The sequence below is a fragment of the Anastrepha obliqua genome, chromosome 2, assembly GCF_027943255.1.
Source record: "Anastrepha obliqua isolate idAnaObli1 chromosome 2, idAnaObli1_1.0, whole genome shotgun sequence".
Lineage (NCBI taxonomy): Eukaryota > Metazoa > Arthropoda > Insecta > Diptera > Tephritidae > Anastrepha > Anastrepha obliqua.
Genome location: NC_072893.1, coordinates 5,149,842 through 5,174,891, shown reverse-complemented (window position 1 = coordinate 5,174,891; position 25,050 = coordinate 5,149,842). Strand labels below are relative to the sequence as shown.

At 35.3% G+C, this 25,050-nt stretch overlaps 1 protein-coding gene across 2 annotated transcripts; it reads left to right on the top strand.

Annotated features, from left to right (window-relative positions):
• The first annotated feature begins 2,023 nt into the window (after positions 1-2,023).
• LOC129239694 (uncharacterized) lies at positions 2,024-4,891 on the top strand. Of its 2 annotated transcripts, XM_054875421.1 has the most exons (4): positions 2,024-2,102; positions 2,165-2,254; positions 2,461-2,550; positions 2,614-4,891. In XM_054875421.1, the coding sequence occupies exons 1-4, from the start codon at positions 2,095-2,097 to the stop codon at positions 4,544-4,546; spliced, it is 2,121 nt and encodes a 706-aa protein (XP_054731396.1). In that variant the 5' UTR covers positions 2,024-2,094; the 3' UTR covers positions 4,547-4,891. The 2 variants fall into 2 exon arrangements, with proteins under 2 accessions (XP_054731396.1, XP_054731395.1); XM_054875420.1 differs by having other exon boundaries at positions 2,461-4,891.
• Positions 4,892-25,050: the final 20,159 nt, after the last annotated feature.

Here is a 25,050-nt window from a genome sequence, read left to right as displayed (position 1 = left end):
GTAAAAATACCACTAACGAGTAGCATTACTTATAAGAATATTATAATAAGATCAGTTAAGAGAAACAAAGAAATTATCAAACTTGATTTTGAAGAAATTTTAAAAGATAAAAATGATATATATGGTATTAAAGATAAATGTACGAAATACAATGGAATAAAAATTTGTGAAAGAAGCAAAGTAATTAACATTAGTAATAGTACCTGCATCCCTCAATTAATAAGTAGTCAAAATTCACTTTGTACGATAAGCAACAATCAACACATACCGACTATAGAAGAGATACAACCCGGAATAATTCTACTAAATGATTTCAATGGAACAGTAAAAACGGAAAGAGAGCAGAGATCAATTGTGGGTACATACCTAATTAAATTCCACAACACATCACTAAGTATCAACAACGAAACATTCACCAATATGGAAATGCCAACACTAATAGCAGAACCAGCGATTATACAGCCAACACCGTTAGAAAAAGAACGCATCAGCATTTTGTCATTAGAAGCCCTCAACGAGTTGCAAATTAACAACACAAAAAGAATAAAACTGTTAAAAACAGATTCAGCAGTAAACAAGAGCACAATGCTAGGACTAGCAATCATCCTAACAGCAATCGTAATAACCTTTAAATTCTGGATAAAACCCAAGTCAAAGGTTATCATTCAAGAAGTACCAAATGCACCACTCACAATAGTCGATCTAAAGACCAGCGCGTCAGCGAATCTCCCAGCTGCACCAATCAACCCAATCAATAGCCAACTCGGAGCCACTATTAGTTATTCAAATCTTCGGTTACATGACCTACCCTATTTTTAAATAAGACGATCGAGGACAATCGTTCTTAAGAAGGGAGGAGTTAACACCGCTTACGCTGAAAGTTCATTCGCTGCACGCGCTTCCGTTCTAAAACCTTTTTGCTGACGCTATGTTTGCTACAAACCGTGTGAACGGCAATACATGAAATTCCGGGAACACGATCACGTGGCACGGCAGGTGAATGAGGTGATGGATAAGTTAAAATAGCTTTAAGTAACTCTGTAACAGTTAGTCTTAATTTGACAAGTGAATAAATAACAAGGAGCTTGCTCCGAAAAAATAATTTTTTTTACATTTCTCAAAATAAATGTAATTAATTTACATACATATAATACTTTGCATTCCATACACTGTATGTAAATATGCACGGTTGGTGCATGAAATATGTATAAAACCTCTAATTTAATCTTTTCCATTTTGTATTAATAACATCTTTTTTAAACTATATACATCAATATAAACGGCGATACTATATACAGCAATATAAAAACAATACAATCACGAAATTTAAAAGGGATCTGCATCTGACTCGGTTAGTATTAAATCAGTGAATGTGAAATGGAAGATATGGAAAGTGAAAATGAATATATGGAAAGGCATGACCAGTGCGGTTGGTCATAGCTTTTGTTTATACACTGTGCAGTGAATTGATATGATTGTGTGGCCAAGAAATGTGTCACAGGATCAGTGCGATTAATCCAAACCAGAAAGATGTGCATATGCCATAGTTTAAGAAGCCAATTGTTTGCATTATACATTTCAATTTGTGGTGGAAAAAATGTATGCACGTTTGTAGGATAAGAATAAAATTGTGATATACATATATGTGGGATTGGAGAAACCCTGAAATAGGCGGCAACCCCAATATAAAGCCCACAAGCGAAAGCGACAACTACAGCGACAACGACAATGAGAATGACAACCAGTGTTGCCATTTTAGCTTTTTTCAAGCTAGATTTAGCTTTTTTTGTTTTCGTTTAGCCGGAAAAAATGTAATTTAGCTTCTAACTTTTTTTTAGCCTTTTTTCGAATTTTTTTTAGCTTTTTTTAGCTTTTTTCTAAGATTAATAAAATTCGATAGTATAAAAATTGTTAATCTAGTCTCCACAAAGTATGTATAGTGTGTGTCCGCTTAACACTGAATGGCAGCACGAACAATCGATTATTGCACTGTTCTTTTCACCGCCAACATTTCCATGTATAAATGCAAAATAATTTTCGAACATTCCTAACGATTCGCGCCGCGTTGTTGCATCGAGTAAAATTTGCAGAAATATGGAAAGGTAAGTTAAAATTGTGCATTTAAAGGTAAAAATTGTTAAATTTATGTTATTATACCTATTAGATATTTTAAAAAAGCTGTGCCGGCTCCAATTGAGACATCTTCGAGTGAAGAGGACAATTTGAATGAAGTTGAACCGAAAAATACTAAAAGGTAAGTGCGTACATACATACCTATGTATGTTTGTATGCACAAATGTATTGCATACTTTCAAGAAAATTCTAAGAGTTTGCCGTTTAACGTAAATATTATCAATAAAAGCAACGAAAATCTAATTTATTTTCGTTTATTGATAAATTTAACGTTAACATGCAGCCCTGAAGTAACTATTGTGAAATAAATAGTTGTGTATTAAACAGGTGTTCCCAAAGAATTGATTTACAAACATCCGAGAGTGAAAGTTCGTGCAGCTATTCGGATGAGGAATCACCGCGCAGAAAGACCAAAAGGTATTATATTCACATGCCGCTTTTATTGTTTTTTATATTAAATGACGTTTTTTTGTGGCGCAGATATACCCAACAAGTGAGAAAAGCTTGGTTCAGCGATAAAAGGTTTAAAGATTGGATATCTGAATATGATGACAAAATATTGTGTAAGTTTTGCGGCTGTAAATTGACACCAAAATTATGCACTTTGATAGCGCATGCAAATACGAAAAAACACAAAGCAACAGCAGGTCCATTTTTAAGAGGAAAGCAGGCAACAATTTCTTTTAAAGCTGTTGGTATTATTTATGATACAAAGCGAGCCGAATTAGCTAACGCACTTTACGTCGCTTCACACACAGCTATCTGTTCCGTAGATCATTTATCTACGATTCAAAGAAACTCGTTTCACGACAGTTCAATAGCTACAGGAATAAAACTGGCTCGATCAAAATGTAGTGCTTTAATTCGAAATGTGCTATGTCCATATTTTAAAAATCGGTTACTTTCTGATATCGGTAGCAATCCATACAGCTTAATTATTGATGAATCGACAGATATAAGCGTTAAAAAGTACCTCGGAATAGTGATAAGATATTATAGCGCTACCAGCAAATCAATTGTTAATACATTTCTTACACTATCAGTTATCGAGGATTGCACGGCAAAAGGATTAGTAGATTCAATCTTAAAAACATTGAGTGAGTTTGGGTTAGATATTAAAAACTTAAGGGGCTTAGGAACAGATAATGCTAGTGTTATGGTAGGCAGAAACCGAGGCGTGATTTCTTTATTAAAGCAACATCAACCTAATATTGTTTTAGTTCCATGTGTTTGCCATTCGATCCAATTGGCTGTTTCGTCTGCTTCGAAATTACTTCCCAATAAAATTGAATTTTTGATATCAGAAACATATAACTGGTTTTCTAAATCCGCAAGTAGACAAAATAGCTATTCCATGTTGTATGCTGCCATAAATGATGGGCTAGAACCTTTACAAATGGTTAGAGCCTGCTCTACTAGATGGCTGTCTATCGAAGTTGCCGTTAAAAGAGTAACCAGTCAATGGTTGGAATTGAAAACGCACTTTGGTATTGCTGCAACAGTGGAATGCTGTCATAAAGCGAAGCTGTTGGCAAATCTGTTCTCTGACGAAAATTTAGCTTATTTAATGTTCCTTGGCCCTATATTAAAAGAAGTTCAAATGGTGAATAAGCTTTTTGAAAGCAATTCTGTAGACCCCCTCAAGATGTTCAGTGACTTAAAGTATCTACTTTCAAATCTTTGCTCACTTGTTACTTACTCCTCAGAAACTTTTGACCCATTGTCTTCTCCGTTGTTGCCGTTATTAATTCCTCTTCCTTGTTTCCATTACTCCTTTGAGGAGTTTATGAAAACAAACATTAATGATATAGATACAGAAAAAAATATACGAGATAACTGCCGTAGTTTTCTTATTAAACTAATAGAGCAATTACGCCAACGTTTGCCAAGTAATATCGACACTTTGAAAAATATTAATTTCTTTTCTATGGAAAAAGCACTGAGCGCTGTAAAAACAAACATATTTGATAGTTTCAAACAAGAAAAATGTAGATATACATCTGACGAGATAAGTAACATAGAAATGCAATGGAAGAAATTGCATCTAATCGAATGGGAAGGCATAGATTCCACAGTTGCATTTTGGACACAGGTTCGGGAGTATAAGAATGCGTTCGGGGAAAATCCTTTTGCCAGTCTTTCTAATTTTGTTTTTGAATTTTTGGTTCTGCCGCTGAGCAATGCGGAGGTTGAGCGTATTTTTAGTACGATGAATAATGTAAAAACTAAGGTGCGAAATAGGACTAGTACTACAATGTTAAATGCAATTTTATGTATAAGGTATGGACTAAAAAAAGAAAAGAAGTGCTGTCATGACTTTGTCATAACAAAAGATCTCATTAGTCTCATGAACAATTCCAGTATTTATTCTTATTCCTCGGATGATGAAGAAAATTTTGACATAGAAATATAATAAGACTTTTACAGCCCAATCTAATATAAACGCATTGCGGTAACTTTTTGTCAAAAATTGTCTCATGTACATACAAGTTGTATGAAAGTAACATAAATTAATTTGCGTGCGTAAAAACCTAATTTGATTTCCAATTTTGGTTCTGCGTGACACCAGGGTTTGACATATACACACATATTTTTATCAAGAAAACTTGTGTTTATATCGGTTAGAGCAAAAAACGTCGTTTATGTTCGTGCGTTTATATTAGGTTGGGCAGTTAGTAAAAGGCGCATTTTTTATTTTGTTAACTGGAAGTGGAAATAATTTTATGAAGTACAAATTGCAATGTTTCGTAGCTTTATATTTACATATATGATGCAAAGCATCAGTGTATATACAATATATACTTTTATGAAATTGAAGTACAAATTAAATTTAATGTTTCACTACATGTGTAAAATAGTTATGCTAAGATTGTTTTTTATGAAAAATTTTATGAAATACAAATTGCAATGTTTCGTAGCTTTATATTTATATGATGCAAAGCATCAGTGTATATACAATATATACTTTTATGAAATTGAAGTACAAATTAAATTTAATGTTTCACTACATGTGTAAAATAGTTATGCTAAGATTGTTTTTTATGAAAAATTTTATGAAATACAAATTGCAATGTTTCGTAGCTTTATATTTATATGATGCAAAGCATCAGTGTATATACAATATATACTTTTATGAAATTGAAGTACAAATTAAATTTAATGTTTCACTACATGTGTAAAATAGTTATGCTAAGTATTGTTTTTTTTTACAATGAAAATAACGAATAAAACGTAAAAATGGCGTTGTACTTTTAGCTTTTTTTTTAGCCTTTTTTCGATTTTTTTTTAGCTTTTTTTAGCTTTTTTTTTTATCCATCTAGCTTTATTTCTGAAAATGTTCTGGCAACACTGATGACAACACTGAATATAGACAAGCGCGACGTGTTGTGAAAGAAGACGGGAGTAGCAGACAGACGCGCAGCCGTGTAGATACAAATTTTAAGCCGCTAGCATATTTTCTTTTTTTCAAGTAATCAATCAAATTCAAATTCAAATCAAATTCTTTTATTTGTACAACTATTTGTTAATAATAAAACAGATAAAAGGACCCACATATATGTACAGGGTTGGCCATATTAAACTGACCCATTGAGTAACCCTATAACTTTTTACTGTAATTTCAGATCAGCTATTGACATACCGCGTTGGAAGCGTCAGTCGAAGGAGATTTATACCATGAAACAGTACACCCCAATAGAACGCGCTGAAATTGTTCAGCTGTACATTCAAAATTCCTTCTCGATTGTAAAAACGCAACGTGCGTGGAGAAAAAAAAATAAAGTGAAAAGTGCGCCGTCAAAGAACGCAATCAAGCAAATGCACAAAAGATTTTTGTCTTCCGGCACTGTGGCTAATACCCGACGTCCAAATAAAAAGCGGCCAAGACGATCTAACGAAAATATCGCGGCCGTACGAGCCAGTATCGAGTCATCGCCGCGAACGTCAGGTAATCGTCGTTCTGCTCAGTTGGACATCCCTCGGACCACTCTACGACGTATCATTCGTTTGGATTTGGGGATATTCCCGTACAAAATACAACTAAATCAACAACTGTTTAAATATTTACATACAGGGTTGGCCATATTAAACTGACCCATTGAGTAACCCTATAACTTTTTACTGTAATTTCAGATCAGCTAATGACATACCGCGTTGGAAGCGTCAGTCGAAGGAAATTTATACCATGAAACAGTACACCCCAATAGAACGTGCATACAATTTCCATTTATGTATAAGAAATATGCATACATATACATACATATAAGCAATTTGTGAAAAGTTTTGTATATCTACATATGTATATGTAAATAATCTATATTATTAAACTAATAAATCTTTTTTAACCTTAACTTGTAGCTCGTAAGCGATTTAATTAAAAGGGAGACGTGCAACATTTACCAACATACAACATTTACCAGCATCCAGCAAAGCTAGCAGGGCAGATTCAGTAAGTATTTTGTAATTTTTCAATTGTGCGTTATTAGTCTGATATTATATCTTTCACATATGTACATATGTATTTTTTCTTATTATTGAAATTTGTGTTTAATTTTTCTTACAGAACACATCAATACACACACACTTACACGCAGCGGACGTATTTGTTAAGTATCGTAGTTAGAAAAATGAGTAAAAGAACGTTGTCTAATTTATTGGGAAAAGAAAAAAATTATGAGGAAAATAATAACTTAATTTTATCTTTTCTAGTCAATAAATCGGCGCTTTTGGGACTCGAAAGTCTGGAAATTATTTTCGGTATTTACATTTTTTCGTTTATAATTTTTTTTATATATATAACATGTTTTTTATGTATATCCAACAGATACATTTAATGGTACCCCGAAAAGCGAAGTCATCGCAGAAATTCGGAAAGCGCTACTAATGAGCCACAACAGACATAAGCAAGTCGTTAGGAAACAAAAACAAAAAATGAATAATCAAAATAACAACCAAAACTAAAATATTTCTAAAGCTAATTTTACTATGTTAAATTACTTTAATTCATGTTCATTTTCTAACACCAAAACCTAATTTTAGAATGTAAATATTATACTAAATTATGTACATAAAAACTAAAACGCAAAGTTTTCTTTTGGGAAAATAAATAACATTTAAATACTAATGCTCTCTTGAATTAACTTTCAATTTTAAACTAATGCAAAAACAAAAATACATTTCTCATTAAATTATTATATATTGTATTAATTTTCTTTAGAAACTAAAAATTAACTAAATAAATATTAAAATTATTCATTAAATAAATAATATGCAATAAATAACCATTTGTATCAGTAATTTTGAAGGATTATTGTATATAGGATCCGTAAGTATTACCTACAAAATTACCCAGTCGAAGAGATTCTGTTAACTATGTGTTAACAACGAAATTCACTAGTGTATGAAACTCTGTTCACTACATGTTAACAACAACATTCATGAGTTCAGAAGGTTTTGTTCACTACATGTTACCTACATTATTCACAACTTGAATGTCAATTAGAGCAGCACAGCAGTATATGAGAAATTTCTGTTAGTGCGAGCGAATAAAAGCATCACACGTATAGACTGGAAGTAGGCAGCAAGTGCACGGCGTAGAACATAAAATTACTAATTACTATAAAGCTCACAACTTCACAAGTGAACGATACCCACAATTTAGCAGTGTAAATAGCAGATAGTTGGTTTGCAGGGCCAGTCATTTAAAATACTTAACCCTCTAACCGTTTAGACCGTCTGTAGACGGTCAATAATTTTTTGGCAACAACTACGCCTTAAATATTATCTTAGAATAAAAAACCGTTACTCCGCACTGTTGTGAGTATGCTTTTTATAAAGTGAAGCTAACAATCTCAGTTTTATCTCTATTTTGAGCGCACACGCTAGTGGAGTGCCGCATGTCAGTGTGATAAGTGAACTAAATTATTTTGAAAACTGGTGAAGTTACGATTCGAAAGAAATTGCAATTTTTACTTATGCTGATGCTTTAAAATTTTATGATAAGCTTAAAATAATATATATTTTGATAATTTATCATGTTCTTTTGAGTAAGCCGAAGGTTATAAGTATTATTCTAGCATTTTCTGATGACCGTCTGTAGACGGTCATAACGGCTAATGCGAAATTTTACATATTCATACCAAATATGACTTTCATTTATATATCGGCTATTTTGTAACGTATTTTTTCAAGTAATGGACAAAATGAGAAAATGTAAGTTGTCTACGATGTCGGATGAGGAGATAGAAGCATATATGATGTCAGTTGATGAGCAACTCAACGATGATGGCTTCGATAGTGACGACGATATTTCTGACCCTGACTTTCAACCTGATGATTTCATTTCATTCCCATATTGCCCTATCGGTACTCTCCTGCCAAAAACAGCACGCCTTTGTGTTGACGAACAAATGTGTGCAACTAAAACTAAGCTTCATCTACCTCAATATATGCCGAATAAGCCACACAAGTGGGGTATAAAATTGTTTGTTTTATGCGACACTTCTGGATATGGTTTGAAGTATTTATCGGAGTGGGCGATAACACTGTTTTTCCAGGAGAACCGGACCTCGATCCCACAGCAAACGTAGTAGTTCGCCTAAGCCAATCGATCCCTGAATTTCAAAACCACATTTTGTATTTTGACAATTTTTATACCTCACTGCCTCTTTTAGTTTATCTGCGTGCAAAAGGAATTTTTTCTTTGGGAACTATTCGCTCTAATCGAATTCCAAACTCAAAGTTGCCAAGTGAGAAAGTCGAAGAATATTAGCATATGGTGTGGACATTTCAACAGTGACATGGAAGGATAACAGAGCAGTTCGACTTGCATCAACATATGTAGGGGTGATGCCGTTTTTGAAGACCAACCCCACAGCAGTCTCAACGAAATTACCACGTTACGATCGTAAACAAAAATTGTATATCGAAATAGACTGCCCGCAAATAATAAAAGAGTACAATACCCACATGGGAGGGGTGGATTTGATGGATGGACTGATGGGACGATACCACATCCGACTTAAGACACGCAACCCAATGAACTGAATATTTTACCATTTCCTCGATATGGCCGTAACAAATGCATATATGTATACTCTACCATCGCGTCAATCCAAGCGATAAAATTAATCTTCCAGACTTCCGCGAGAAAATCGCTTGTGGCCTTTGTTCTTTTTCGCTTCCAAAGAAAGTAGGGAGACCATCAACAACCTCCTGTCAGCCAACTACAATCCAGGGGAAAAGATGTGTCAGACCTATAGATGACATCAGATTTGATAACACTGGACACATTTCCGCTATGTTTGATAAATCAGGAAAAAGGAGATGGAAATATTGCAAACAGTCCGATGCTCAAATATATTGCTCTAAATGTGAGATAAACTTATGTTTGACGCCTAACAAAAATTGTTTCAAGGAATTCCACTCGAAATAACTTTCATTAATAATCTTTTAATATGATTTGTATTTTAAACCATTGCAATGTAGTATATTTTAACTTTAATTGAATTATTAAAATACATTGCTTACCAGATTTCATATTTGATTTGTTTTGTTTCAAACCGTTTTGACCGTCTACAGACGGTCAAACTTTTTTCCTCTCTAATTTCCTCATTTCGGGAATTTTATTTATCTGCAGTATTACAACATTATTCAGAGTGCTAAATTCACCGGAAAATGAAATTCGTATGCATTTTAAATCGTTATTTAAAAAAAACGGTTAGAGGGTTAATATAGTAAAATGTGGAGTAAGTTCTATAATACTCAATGAAATAGATAAAATTACGACAACTCCTGTAATATCGAAGGACAAAAAGGAAGACTTGCTGAGTGTTTTAAATTACATCAACCCCATGTTTTGTAGTTCAGTCCTTTCGTAATAAAAAAAGCAATAGACGCAATATCAACCCAAATTGAAAACATCAAACCACTCAAAGACGGTTCCCTACTTACACTGACGCGCAACTCAAAAATAGCAGAGAAATTCTTAAAATTAAAAACGATTGCTAATCTTTTTCCAGTCACAGTAAAATACTAAGACAATTTAAATACAATAAAGGGAGTCATCTATGCGCCTTGCCTAAACGAGGTAAGCGAGGAGTAAGGAACTAAAAAGCCAAGGTGTAACTAGTATATATAAATTTACCCGCATGACTGAGGGCAAAGTTGTTCCTACTGGCAAAATTGTCTTATCTTTTGACCTCTACCACCTACCCAAAGTCATTGACATATCTTGGTATAAAGTTAAGGTCTCCCCTTACTATCCAACACCTATGCGCTGCAAAAACTGCCAACTACTAGGCCACTCAAAAACACGCTGCACCAATACTGCTACATGCGAAGGCTGCAATCTTCCACCCCACTCTCCATCCGACTGTACACGTAAACAATGTGCAAACTGTTGCAGCGATCATGCATCGTCAGACAAAGACTGCCCAAGATTTAAACAGACTCAAGAAATTCTAAAAATCAAAACTATCACAAAATGCTCCATGGGCGAAGCACGGCGCAAATACAACGAAAATAATACATGTCGAAGCATAAGTAGTTTGAATGGGTTGGCGACGTGGTGGCGCGTGCTAGAAATGCGTGTAAGAGAAACGCATTAAATGTGTATTTGTGCGTCTTTGGGTATTTCATCAGAATCGCAACTGTAGTATGGGGTATGTTCAACAATGCATTATAATGCGCAACATACCATTTCAGAGTGAGCAGTGCGCTCAAAAATGCAAATATGGCAGTACTGCAAATGCAACGCGTTCTTAAACGTCATTTTTGTATCAAAAGTCGTGCATTATTTGCAGCAAAAATTTTCACACTGCCAATAAATACGCTAGTACAATGTCTGATGAAAAGTGGGTATTTAATTATTTATTTTAGCTTTTAATACAAAAATTGATGAAAAATACGATGTTTAAACTTTATTTTATTATACTTTTCTTGGTTTTAGTGATTACTTTAGTACATCGGAGATAAAATTACTGCTCAGAGTCCGACTGAGCATGGAGAACGAGTTCACATCGGAAAGGAGGAAAAAGAGCGTGCTCTGGGCTAAGGTCGTAGATGAAGTAAAAAAAGTTAATAAAGATTTAAAAATAGATAGAAACATCGCCCAGCGAAAATTTTCTAATTTACTCATAACATATAAGCGAATAAAAAAAAGATATTAAACTTTTGATATTAAACTTTTGACAAGATATGTCCTTCTTTTAAGCTTTACACGGTTTTTTTTTCTTAAATTTAATAAAAGACCATCGGTTTTTTCCTCACATACATCGTCCATGACCAAACTTAGTAAGAATTCCATTTTACTGCACAGCGCGTTCATAAATGCAACAAATCTATTTGCAATTTTTCAACAAATCTATCAAATGCATGATTTGTCACATTGACAGTGCTGCCAGCGCTGCAAGTACTGTGCATTATAATGCGTTTCTGAACATAGCCATGGCCTGATATTGCATCAGCCAATTTATGCGTCGTGATTGGTCGCCTTGTTTTGTAGCTTGGTAAAGTCCCGTGTTAGCGAGGCGACAGCTATCGCCGAGCGTGGTTCGGTAAGCACAAGATAATTAGATGAACGCAGGCAGTTCAGTAGTATTCGGGATCTGTATGCAAACGAAACTCGCTGCGCTAAAACAATGTCAACCAACAACAATATAAGTGATGCTGCAACAAATACATAAAATAGTCAAAAACGATCTACTTAAGTATTATTTATGCCTATGTGACGAATTATTAAAAAGGTTTGACTTTAAAAGCGAAAGATTAAAATTACTTGAATATTTTAACCCTTTAAAAATTCAAAAAGGCGATATGCCAACTATTTTACCCTTGTTTAAGGAATTTCCATTTCTCGGATTTTCGGAAGAAATATTAAACAATGAATGGAGATCTTTCATTGTTTTCAGCAAAGAAAAAACTAAAGATATATTCGAAGAGGATATCGTTCGAGGATGGAAAGCTTTAAGCAAGGAGGAAAATATTTATAGTGAGTTTATGTTTAGCAATTTAAGTAAGTACATGTGCAATTTGGCAGTTTGCCACATAGTAGCGCAGCAGCCGAACGTTTGTTTTCAATCGTGAAAATTATAAAAACCGAAGAAATCGCTTGAAAACAAACACAATAAATAACCTTATATTTGCTAAAGAGATGTGTGATGGTCAAGAAATATATATTCCTTCCAGAAACTTAATACGTTTTTGCAATAGCTTCAAGCATATAGATGGAAATTTTGTTCCAAAAGCATACGTTTTTTATATTTGTGTGGTTATAATAGCTTTAAAAAACTGAAGTACAAATTTTTTTTACGAAATCGTATGTGAAATATTATATTTATGTTTGTTATTAAATAAATAAAGCATATTTAAGTTTTACCCTAAATCTACCACTTTTTTCATAAATCTACCACTATTTTTTTTAAATTCTACCACTAAACGAAAAAAAAGTCCCAACACTGATGAACAAAGGCAGTTCAGTTGTATTCGGGATCTGTCTGCAAACGAAACTCGCTGCGCTAAAACAATGTCAACCACCAACAATATAAGTGATGCTGCAATATCAGAAGTGGGATCGGGCTCGCTACCGAATATGCCAAATGATCCATGGCAAGTGTTAATGGAAATGCAAAACAAAAATTTAATCGAACTTGTTAAAGCATTAAAATCAGCGCCATCTGAAACAACAAATAATAAGACTGTAGTGTTGCCGAAATTTAACGCAGATCTTGTTGGCGCCGACGCGTCCGCGTGGTGCGCTACAGTAAATCACCCCTATTATGGTATCCGCCGGATGGTTGCGGAGGGAGTTATACTCGATCCGACAGTATTCGGTATCATAATAAACGTCGGATAAAGCAGTATGCGGATCGATAATGTGGTTTACGGATCGATTAAAAAAAATGGCATCACCAACAACGCACTCAATACGCGTTTCAAACAAATTTACTCGTTTCTCATCCGCAGGTCATTGTGTTGCGGATATTAATATAATAAAGATGGGGACAGTGGCGGCGCTAGGCGTCGGCGACGTCGGCCACCGCCGACGGTCTCGCGCCTGAGGGGGCCTCGCAGAAAAACGAGTTATCTATTTATTTTCGTTTCGCCAATCATCTTGGCTTCGGCCTAATGAGCGTTCTCACACACTGCCCGACACGATATCTGTATTGGGTGAAAATGTTTGTAAGTAATGTGTGTGGCATTTATCATTTATTTATTTATTGAATTCATGGGTGTAGGTAAACCTTTGAATGCAATAAATAAATCAGTTATACGTGCAAAAGATCTAAATTTAGCATATATACAAACATAATGAGTGTGTTGCTCTTCATTATGAGCGTCCGATTACCAATATCGTATTATCGGGTAGTGCGGAAACGCTCGATTTCGCGCACGGCGCCCGAGAATCTGGACGGGGAATCCCCGTGTTGTTTAATTTATTTATCTATATTTCATTTGCCTGTGAGAGTAATTTTTTTCATACGGCAACTTGCATACTCGCAAACGCAAAGTTTCTTTTTATTGTATTGTAAAGTCATCACCCCGACGTTCTAGTGCACAGTTCTAGTGGATAAACGTTTTACGTTATTTGTTATTAATTTCATTCCTAATGTTAAGGTAAGCCAACTTTTAACTTCAACTTTTTAACGACTTTAACGATAGTAAATTCTAACCCAAGGCCAGAAAGGTCGCCTTCGTCTCGGCTACCACCTCACACCCGCCAGGATATCCAAAATTCTGGCCGTGGGTAGTATACTTTTCTTGATCTCCCGCCGAAAGTACGTACTTGCAAGGATTTACAAACGCGAGGGAGGGGGCGGCGCCGAGGCGTAGCCGGGGTATTTACTGGTCGGGGCGCATATCAATAACTCCGAAAAAGAAAATTGTTAATAAAATAACATTATATTATTTTAAGCAAAATGGCATCATTAATATAAGTAACTTCAATATTACGTAATAGTAACAATATCACATTCTATACTTAGTTAAGTTGTTATCTAAATATGATCCGACATTACGGGAGCATATGCAAAGTATTAATGAAAAACAACTTAATCAACATTATCTGAGCCACGACATCCAAAACGAATTAATTAATTTAATGTCTAAATTAGTTATTAACGAAATTATACACAGGGTTAAACAAGCAAAATACTACGCCATCTTGCTCGATTCTACCAGGGACGTAAGCCGTGTTGAACAAATGTCAATAATATTAAGATTTTGCAATTTGTCAACTGGAGCTGTAGAAGAACATTCCATTGGGTTTATTGACGTCGCAGAAACAACAGGAGAGTATTTAACAAAATCAATATTACAAGAACTGGAAAGAAATGGTCTAGATATCCAAAACTGTCGAGGATAGGGATATGATAATGGTGCCAATATGGTCGGAATTAAGGGGAGGGGGTAAGGGGATGTATGACATGGGGATTAGCATTGGGCCAAGCGCTCACGAATATGCGAGAAGAGTGGGCCAAACTCGCATCGAAAGATCTGACCAAAAATGCCACCAACAGACTAAGGAGGGCAGGATAGCTCGTAGACTTGCTAAAAAAGATGCTGAAGACAATGACAAAGCTAGTGGAAACATACTCTATGGTGCTGGAATCGACGACTCCGTGTAAGTAGAGAGAAAAAAGTATTTTCTTGACGTTTTCATAACTTAAAACTTTAAACGCGGTTTTCTCGAACCTTTTTTTTTTAAGTGCGTAGTCATTGGCATTTGAAAACTACTCAACCGATCCTTTTGAAATTTTGCACACATATTTTACATATAAAAAACCTCCCCCCAACGTTTTTTTTTCGATTTTTTTGATTTCAGATGATTCTACGCTGAGATATGCTGACTACTGCAAAATGTATTTTTGAAAAGACGTCTACGTAAATGTGCTCTCATTCGCTCATTTTGCAATATTTTTACATGAAAATTTTATCAAATATTCTTGAAATGTTACTTTATAATATGCAACAACTTTTAATAAACTGACTTGAACCGTTTCGCTACAATAAATTCATGAAAGAAGTGTTTTTTTAGCGTTTATCCCTTACCAGAGAAGCACAATGAGCCAAGATAGCCTATCCACGTAATCAGTTCTCTCAATCGAAGCTGAAATAGCGGCTAGACTTCACTACGACACAAAACTCGTTATACTCATTATTTTATAATTTGGCTCACTTAATTTTACGTTTTCTTTCACTGCGAAGTAAAGAGGCCTCGCGAAGTTGATGTCGCCGACGCACACATTTGGTCTAGCTCCGCCACCGGATGGAGAGCAATAAAATGTAAGGAAAAACATTTTTATTTGTTTTTTTTTTTTCGGAAAAATGGCAAAATTTATACAAATGGCAAAATTTATATTTTTTAGGAAACGCACAACCACCAGAGAGCAATTTAAAGGTTTAATATCTCGTAAGAAGGAGCGTCCCGATATTGCAAAAAATTTTACCAGAAGTGCTCCTAACGAGGTAGAGCAATTTTGGGAGAGTGTGCGTGAGGAACTGAATTCATTAGGGATGAATCGATGGAGAAGAGTATTTCAGAATGGAAAAAGGTTTGTTGATAATTCAAAAGTTCATTGAGAATATAAGTACTTATTTGATTTAATTAAAGGTTTGGTCAGATTTTAAATCAGCAGTAAAGAAAAAGTTGGCGCACAATAAAAGGGAATTACAAGCAACTGGTGGAGGCGAAAATAGGGAACTACCTTTATCGTCGCTAGAAGAAGATGTTGCTGCTCTAGTGGGCCTAAACGACTGTGTTGGGGGCACTAAAAATTCAAAAGAGTTTGGAGTGCCTTAGAGGAGAATTATTGAGCATGCCACTCCACTAAATTCAGAGCAGGTGGTTGAAGACATTACTCCATCTACATCGAAGAGAGCTCGTGAGGGTACAAATTCATATACTTCGAGAGACGCCATCTGCATAGAGTTGTTGGAAAATGACGATGTGGGAAATAACCAAAACATTCGAAATGAACTCCGAAAAAAAAGAGACCAGAGCAGTTTGACTTGTTAGACAAGCAAATCGGTGTGCAGGAGAGCTTATATTCAAAAGTTTCGGAAGGTGTTGGGGCACAGGAACTACATTTTAAAAATGTAAAAAAAGAAGTGAAAAATCTGACTAGGTCGGTTGACCGTCTGGGTGATCACCAGAAGAAAAACAATGAAATTCTCCAAGCTTTTTTTGAGGAGACAAAAAGACATAATATGGCTATGGAGACAAATGCTATTGAAAAATTAAGGGTGAAAAAAGAACTTTTAAGCATTGAATTAAGAGAAGTTAACAAGCAATTGAGACTTAAAAATGACTGTGAATTAGAAATTTTGTTTAGCTTAAGTTTTAAAGTGCAACATTTGCCAAGAATGCTTTTATATTTTAAGCTTAAGTTTTAATGCCCAACATTTGCCAAGAAGGCTGTTTTTATTTTGTTCTTAAGAAATATATACAAACATACATATATTTATGTACGTTAAATGAAATCAAAAAAATGTTTCTTTATAAAAAGCTGTGTAGCATTTCATTCCGGATTTGGTTTGCTTCATTGGTATATCTTTGATATTGTACAGGCTCGCCATTTTCATACTCTTCACTTTCAAAAACCCCTTCTAAATATTCGTCTGAAATATTATAATGGATCCGAATGTTGTGAAGTGCCGCCGCAACATTAACAATTTGCGCCACTTTTTCTGGAGCATAGTGTAGTTGGCGAGCAGAAAGCAAACATCGACACCAATTCTTCCAGACCCCTATTGTCCTTTCAACAATGTTGTGGCCCTTGCTATGGCTTTTATTAAACCGACTTTCTGGCGTATTTGCTCGAGTGTTACGAAAGGGTGTTATCAACCAGGGTAAAAGTGGATATCCGGAGTCTCCTATGTAAAATATTGCGAAGTAAACTATATTATTTTTTATTATTATTTGGTGTATATTTACCCAAAAATCTCGTGCTTCTTTCTCCACTTTCATACAAGGCTTACAAATAAGGCGAAGCATCACTATTTTCCCAAACAAAAGAATCGTGGCTTGCACCTGCGTGCCTACTGTTTACATACCTTATTCGCTGCTTATGGTCACATATCTTAAGCCGCACAATAGATTAGTGAACTAATTTAGTCTGACTTTAACAATTAACTTACTATCATTGCATTTATACTATAATATCCTTTTCTATTATAGTAAAGGTGCGCATTCTCTCCAGTTGGTTTTAAAATTTTTATATGGGCACATGCGGCAACATAACATGAATATCGAGCCACACAGCCTGAAGAGGACAGAGCGGCTCGACTACAGAACATGCGGCAACATAGCGATGAATTACGAGCCTCACAGTCTGAAGAGGACAGAGCGGCTCGACAACAGCACATGCGGCAACATAGCGCTGAATATCGAGCCTCACAGTCAGAAAGAGACAGATTAATTCGTTTGCTGCAAATGCGTCAACGAAACGCAGAGGCGAGGAGATTAAATAGAGCCAGCATAACCGGTTTCATGCAGTCAATTAACATGTTTTGTGACAAGATCTCTGAGATTTGCACTAAACTGTGCTATCAAAATCAGATCTCTAAGTGGATTGTAGACACCAAATTAGCACCATATTTGCCTAGCAAATTAAAACAAACAAACTGCTTGATGGTTTGTAAACCGTGTAAGACTCATTTGAGTTCAAAGAAAAATTTTGCACCGTCTAGATCTTATTGGAACAATTTGGACCCAGGATCCGTTCCAAATGTAATAGCGGAATTATCACACGCCGAACAACGGCTGATTTCACGCATTATTCCATTTGTAAAAATTATCAAGCTAAGTGGCGTATTCGGGCAATATAGTTTTCGTGGCCAAGCGGTATTGTTCGCACAAGATGTTTTTAAGGTTACCGAAAACCTTGCAAACATGTTACCCAGAGCCGCAAATAATGCTGGAATAGTCGTCATTACTGAGCGTTAAGAGAATATTAACATAACACGACAGTTTTCGATATCTAAACAAAAAGTATACGATGCGCTAATTTTAAACAATCCACTTTACAAAGATGTTACAGTCGATCAGAACATCGTAATTGAAGAAAATGATATTATAAGAGTAGAAGAAGCACCTGCCGAGATTGCTATAGAGGCCAATGATGAACCTACTGAGAATGCTAGTGCTTACAAGGAAATTAGTGACTCTTCGAAAATTGAACGTGCATCATGGCATCAAAGCAACGATCTCATATTCACATCAGGATTCGCAGGAGTTCAATGTTGTGCGATGGCATTAGCTAACATTCTCCGGGCTGGCATTCTTTCACCACAACATTGGTCTACAAACATTCTTAATTTAAATATGATAACAGGTGACCAAATCTATAGCAATATAAGATTTCAAACGGAGAGAAATTGTGCGGCTCATCCTATAGAAAATGATGGCTACCTATTAGTAAGAAACTTCACAGTCATCCAAGATGACTTGGTCGCATTCGACAAAAGATTTCAGATCACTTTTGACGAAGAACCAGGTATATTTGGAAGCTTGAATGACAAATTAAATGAAGGAAATCTTGGAAGTACTCTTCGCCAAGGTTTGGAGGATATGTTCATGGTATATAACGCAGGCATACTAATAACAGAGCGTTATTCATTTGGAGTAATGCATTATGATAACAAATTTACTTCAGCAAGTCCCATTCTTGTGACCAAAAGGGAGCTAAAGCAAAGGGTAATAATGGAAAAGCTTGCGTTATTGAATGTGATAATTTGGACGAGTTCGTGAGGATATGTAAACGCACAACAGGCAGCAAAAATTGTACAGTTTACTCTTGATTACATCAATGTTGAAGTCTTGGATATATAGTACATGATGATTCTCAAGAGGTGGAAACTCGTGAGAGTAGTGAGATGGTAGCAGCAGTATCCCAAATAATCACTTCTCAACAGAATTTAACTGATCAAACTATTCCACTGCAGACATCAATGATGGCACCGATTGATGTAATGCCTCCTAATGTCGAAGATGAGATACAGGTCTCACGAAACCTTAATGAAATTACCCGCAAGACGAAAGATAACATCGTCAATGTGGGCCATGAACTGAAAGCAGAAGAATTTGCCTGGTACTTTTTGTTTCCCTATGGGAAGAATGGTTTCGCAGACCCAACGTTTTATCGAAAAGTACCCAGTGATTTTGAAATTCATTCAAAATAATAATGAAGTATTTGGAGGAAAAGTAAAAGACTTCTGGTGGCGCATTGATTGAATCGTGGTAGTCCTCACCTTCATATGGTAGTTTGGATTGAGAACAATCCAGCATTTGATACAGAAGAAGGAATACTTCTACTTGATCGTAAGTGCTGGTGTAAAATTCCAACAGAAGAAGAAGATCCAGAGCTCTTCGAACTTGTGAAAAAATGTCAAATTCATCGACATACACAAACTTGTACAAAGAATATTACCTCTGTAAGATGTCGATTCAATTTTCCACGTCAAGAATGTCATGAGACACGAATAATATCACGTTCTTCAAACGATTTTCTCCGCAATGGGGGCAGATTTGCTTACTTAAGCGTCGAAAAGAAGATGCTTGGGTAAATAATTACCACCCAGAGTTATTGAGACTATGGACAGGTAATATGGATAATCAACCGTGCGGATCAAACGAAGCGATAACATACTATATTGCAAAGTATCTATCGAAAGCAGAACCAGAGGGGGTCGATGCTGGAATTGCACAGGCAATATAACAAATCCAACGCGAAGAGACTGACCTTTCACGCAAACTCTTCAAGATATGTATGAAGATTCTTCGTGAACGACAAGTATCAGCTGCCGAATGTGCAAATCGGCATTGTCATATCCCATTACGAAACAGTTCGCGACATTATGTTTTCCTGAACACAAGAAAACCAGAACAGCGTTACATAGTATTGCAATTCGATAGAAGTGGACACGCAATTGGTTACTATAGCAATATCTTTGAAAGATATGAAAAACGTCCATTACAACATCCTGACTACGATTTTGCGAACATGAGCCTTACAGCCTTGCTATGTTGTTTGAACCACATTTTCTGAAAAAGTTAAGCGATACCGAGGAAAGCGTAGACCATGATGCCTATGAGGAACAAACAAACATGCGTCGCCCACTCATTACTCTGTTGGATAAAAGCAAAATGGTTGTGAGAAATGTTCCTGCAGTTGTCAGAGTGCCATATTTTATAGCAGCTTCGGATCCAGAAAACTTTTCCTACAGCTTACTTCTTCAATATATGCCTTATCGTTCGGAAACCGAAATACTTGAAGGCTTCGATAATGCCAAAGAAGCTTTTGTAACTCGAGAGAGTCGTTTAAGGGAAACAAGTAGACATATGTGCCAACATCGAGAGCGGGACCAACAGCTTGAAAATGCATTCAATCAGATACATGCTTTCGAAATTTTGAAGCAGCCAGAGATTATAAATCCTGAACTTGAAGAGGAAGAGTTACCAGAGAAAGAAATGAGCAATGATCAATTCCAAAGAGCGCAAAATGCGATGAATGTTGATCAAAGACAATTAGTTGTTCTTGTCACAGAAAGTATTAACCCTAGGACTTATACCCAACTTTTACTACGACTTCTTATACCCGGGTACAGGTGGGGCCAGTAGCCTGTTTTAACCGTTTCTTCTCATTATTTCTGAGAAACAAGTTATTTTTTTTAATGCAATGTTGTAGCTGACTGCTTTACGAACATTTTAAGTAGTTATAAACATATATTTGTAGCCTGCTTCTAAGAATTGCGCGCATTCTAAGTTATTTCTAAGAAGTCAATAATTTCTATTGTTGTTAGAATTTTTAGAATACAACCTTTTTCGCGCACTCTTAATTATTTAGAAGAATTGCTAGAATTTGCTGACAAACAACATAAGAAATGCTTCCAGAAACTTAAGGGTTGCAGCTATTTAAACGGCAGTTTTGCGAGTTTATATTCATTGTAAAGCGTTCTTTTGAAGTGTGAAGTTGATTTATATTTGTGAAAATAACAAGTCAGAAAAAATTTAAAATATTACAACATGGATAGCAGAAGGAACATGGAGTATTTGTCTTCGAATCAATATAAGAGGTAAATACAAATAACTCAAATATAATTTCATAAATGGAATAAAAATTAATTATTTTTATATAGATTATCTGACGCTGAAAAAGAGCAGTACATACAAAACTTGTTTGACGAAATCTCAGATGATGAATTATTTGAATTTTCCGACACTGAAGGGGATGAAAGCGAACAAGTAGCAGTAGCAGATGGCGTGGTTGAATCGGATGTAGAAGACCCTGATTACACAATTGACAATGCCCAGGTAGATGAGGCTGATTACGAAGAATCTGACAATGAATCCGATGCTGCAGATGATTCTGAGGAGATTAATTTGCGTGCAGCTGAATTCGTAGCACGTGATGGTACCATATGGAGCTCACAGCCACGACTTGCACGCCAAACTTGCAACAGCGAAGTGGGCCCGCAAGATCAACTACTATGATGTCTGTTGAATTCTTTCTTTCTTTTTCTCAGACTACATTAATAAGCAACACTGTGGGGTTAACGAACTGAAGCAAAAATACAATGATTAAAAAGAGAAGAAACTATAACACTTTATCTTTTGTTCTGCTCTTTTCATATATGCAACCTATGTATCTATTGAATTTGAAGATACTCAGTTATTTTTCTTTCGTTCCGTTTTAAAGCGTATACGAAGCAACGTGTTATCAGGCAGCTAGAGAAATAAATAAAAATTAAATATTTAAAACATAAAAAGTACAGTGTCATTATTTTGATGAAGGAGCGTGATTCCCTATAATGTCAATAGTCAATACTTTTAAATGTTTTATGACTCCGGAAATGGTGGATATTATAGTACGCTGCACCAACAAAAAAGCAGAAGCTACAAGCTGGAATTCATTGACGGCATTATGGATAAAAAATATTATATGGCAATCCTGAAGAGAAACGTCAAAAAAAGTGCCGAAAAGCTAAAATTGTCTGGTTCATTTTCATTTCAACACGACTGCTCATGATGTGCGTATGTGGCTTGCGCACCACATCAAACATACATTGCCGCATCCGCCTCAGTCGCCTGATCTAAACCCAAGAAGCGTGCTATTTCAACAAAAGCAGAGTTGAAGGTGGCACTGGTGGAGGAATGGCAGAATATTGGGGCAGACCCAACCAAAAATTGGTTTCATCGATACCAAGACGGCTGGCTTTGTTTATATTTTACTATTTTGTTATTGTTTTTTTTTTTTTATTTTAATGAAGAGTGCCAATAATTTTGTTCCGTTATAATAAGTACTTTTTTTAATATTATAATTAGTGTTAATTAAATATAACAGATAATAAAATGAATTGAAGGAAATATGATTGGTAATATGTTCTTCTGTCTAGGCCGTTTTTTTTTGCGATTAAAAATCACTTCATAAGTGGACAAAAAGTAATGTTAAAGTGAAAGTATTTTGCTGTGCCAATATTTTTGTTCATCACTGTATCAGTTTCCAAAGCAGTAAATAGTGGATACGTAGTCGAATTTAAAGTTAATGCAGCAACAATCAGAAATAAAAATGGAGGGATGATTCTACGTGCAAACAAGGCAAGTGATCTATTCATATTTGAGCCAAATAAACACAATTTGTTTTTTGCAAGGAAAAACAATGATGAGGCTATGAAATGGCACGCTCGATACGGTCATTTGAATTTTGGAAGTCTTCGTGATCTAAATAATAAACAAATGGTTCGAGGAATGAGTTTCAGTATGCTGGCAGACATTAGTTGTAAATTGTGCATGACCAGCAAATGTAACCAGAGGCCGTTTAGTAAATCAGATAGCCGAGCAGCTGATATATTGGGGTTGATTCACACAGACTTGTGCGTTCCTATGAGGCATGAATATCGTTAAGAATCCCGTGTATCATTCAAGAAGCAAACATATTGATATCAAATGTCACTATGTAAGAGATATATATCGAGGAGGCGAAATCGAATTAAAGTATTGTTGCAGCAGCGACATGGTAGCAGATATATTAACTAAGAATTTAGCTAAACCCATCCATGATAAATTTTGTAAATTGTTAGGTTTAAGCTAAACTGTTTGTGTATTGAATTTGTTTAAATGCACGAATATGACCGTTGAGGAGGCGTGTTGACGTACATGCACCATTGTATAAGTTAACGCTACTTATGTTAAAAGTTCATCCACTACACGCGTTTCCGCTGAAAATTGTCTGCAATAAACCGTGTGAACGGCAACAAGCGAGTTTCCGCGAATATGGTCACGCGGCATAACAGGTGAATGAGGGAATGCATAGGTTAAATTAGCTTTAAGAAATTTTGTAAAGTTCAGTTTATAATTTACAGTTGTGAAATAAATACGGAGTTGCTCCCGAAAAAATTATTATTTTTTAAGTTATCAATGTGGTGATAATTAATTTATACAACGCACATATTCGTGCAACACTGTTCTTTTTCATTTTCTTTTTTTCATTGTACTAAAACAACATGTTTTGAATAAATGCGTTAGACGAAGAAGTTTATCCAATAAACAAGTCGTAAGACATGCAAGTTAATAACCTACTCTGGTAAGCCGCATAACGGCAAATATATACAAAAAGTTAGAGTAAACAATACTTTTTAAAGCTAGCATAAGCACTAATTGGGTGATGAAATAAGCTCATCCAATAGTGAAATCTTTACTGTAAACATAAACAATTATTTGTTAAGGATAGAATTACAATAAGCAATACTTTTTAAAGCTAGCATAAGCACAAATTAGAGGATGATGAAATAAGCTCATCCAGTAGTGAAAGATTTATTGTAAACATAAACAATTATTTGTTAAGGATAAAGTAAGCAAAAATTTTGTATAAAAGAAATAACGTAGGAATAAAATAATCACTTCAAGTTTGACTTTGGAAGCAAGCGTTTTATTATTTTTTTTAACGCTCAACCGCATTAGAACTTTTATTTGCATATATAAGTTAAGCAGTAATAACTGCTGGTCACCCACGTAAAAGGTTCTGCTTTCTGATGCCCTCCATCTAATGAATATGACGAGCATACAACCTTACAGCATTACCAAAAGCTGTTAGGCAAGTGAGCACCGAACGCTGTGAGAGCGATCACTGTAGTTAACAGCGATAACGACATCACACTCATACTACTTTACATCCCAGTTATGTATTATCCTCCTATGGCTCATTAGTGTACTTTAAATATACTTAGGGAGTTCACAAAGTGTACTATTGATGCTATTTCTCCCTTCTGCTATTGAAATAGCACAGTTGTATAGTCGAACGTGTGAACATCCTTTGCTATTTGATGTACTATTGTGAATCCTATTCACCCAATCAATCAGCTGCTTAGCAGAAGTGAAAGTAATACAAAATATAAATATAAACATAAACATAAAAATGCCTAAGAGGAGCGAAAAAAGTAAAATAATAGCAGCGATTTGTCAAAAATATACACACGACATCTTCATTGTGGACGAGAGTAAGTAATCCAACACTTCCTTTGTGCTCTTTTTACGTGTTGATTGTAGGTGATGAAGACGAGCAGAAAGATATCGATGAAAGTTTCAGACTGAATATGCTGATATTGCTAAACAATCGCCGAGGTGTCCATTTAGGAATTCCTAAGTCAAACCAATGGAAGCTGAATGTATTGGAGAATTTAGATGAAAACAGATTTTGCCAAATGCTGCGGGTAAACCAAATGGAGTTTGACCACCTTTTAATCTTAGTAAAAGATGATGATGTGCACAAATTGTGATGGTAAACAAAATCAGTTGATCGTATAGCATAGACAAATAGCACACTAAACATACCTTTTAAAGTTTTATTGAAATAGCAGTATTTGTACATGTTAAACAAAAACAACAACTTTACAACTGTGCTAATACAATAGCACGATTAAAGA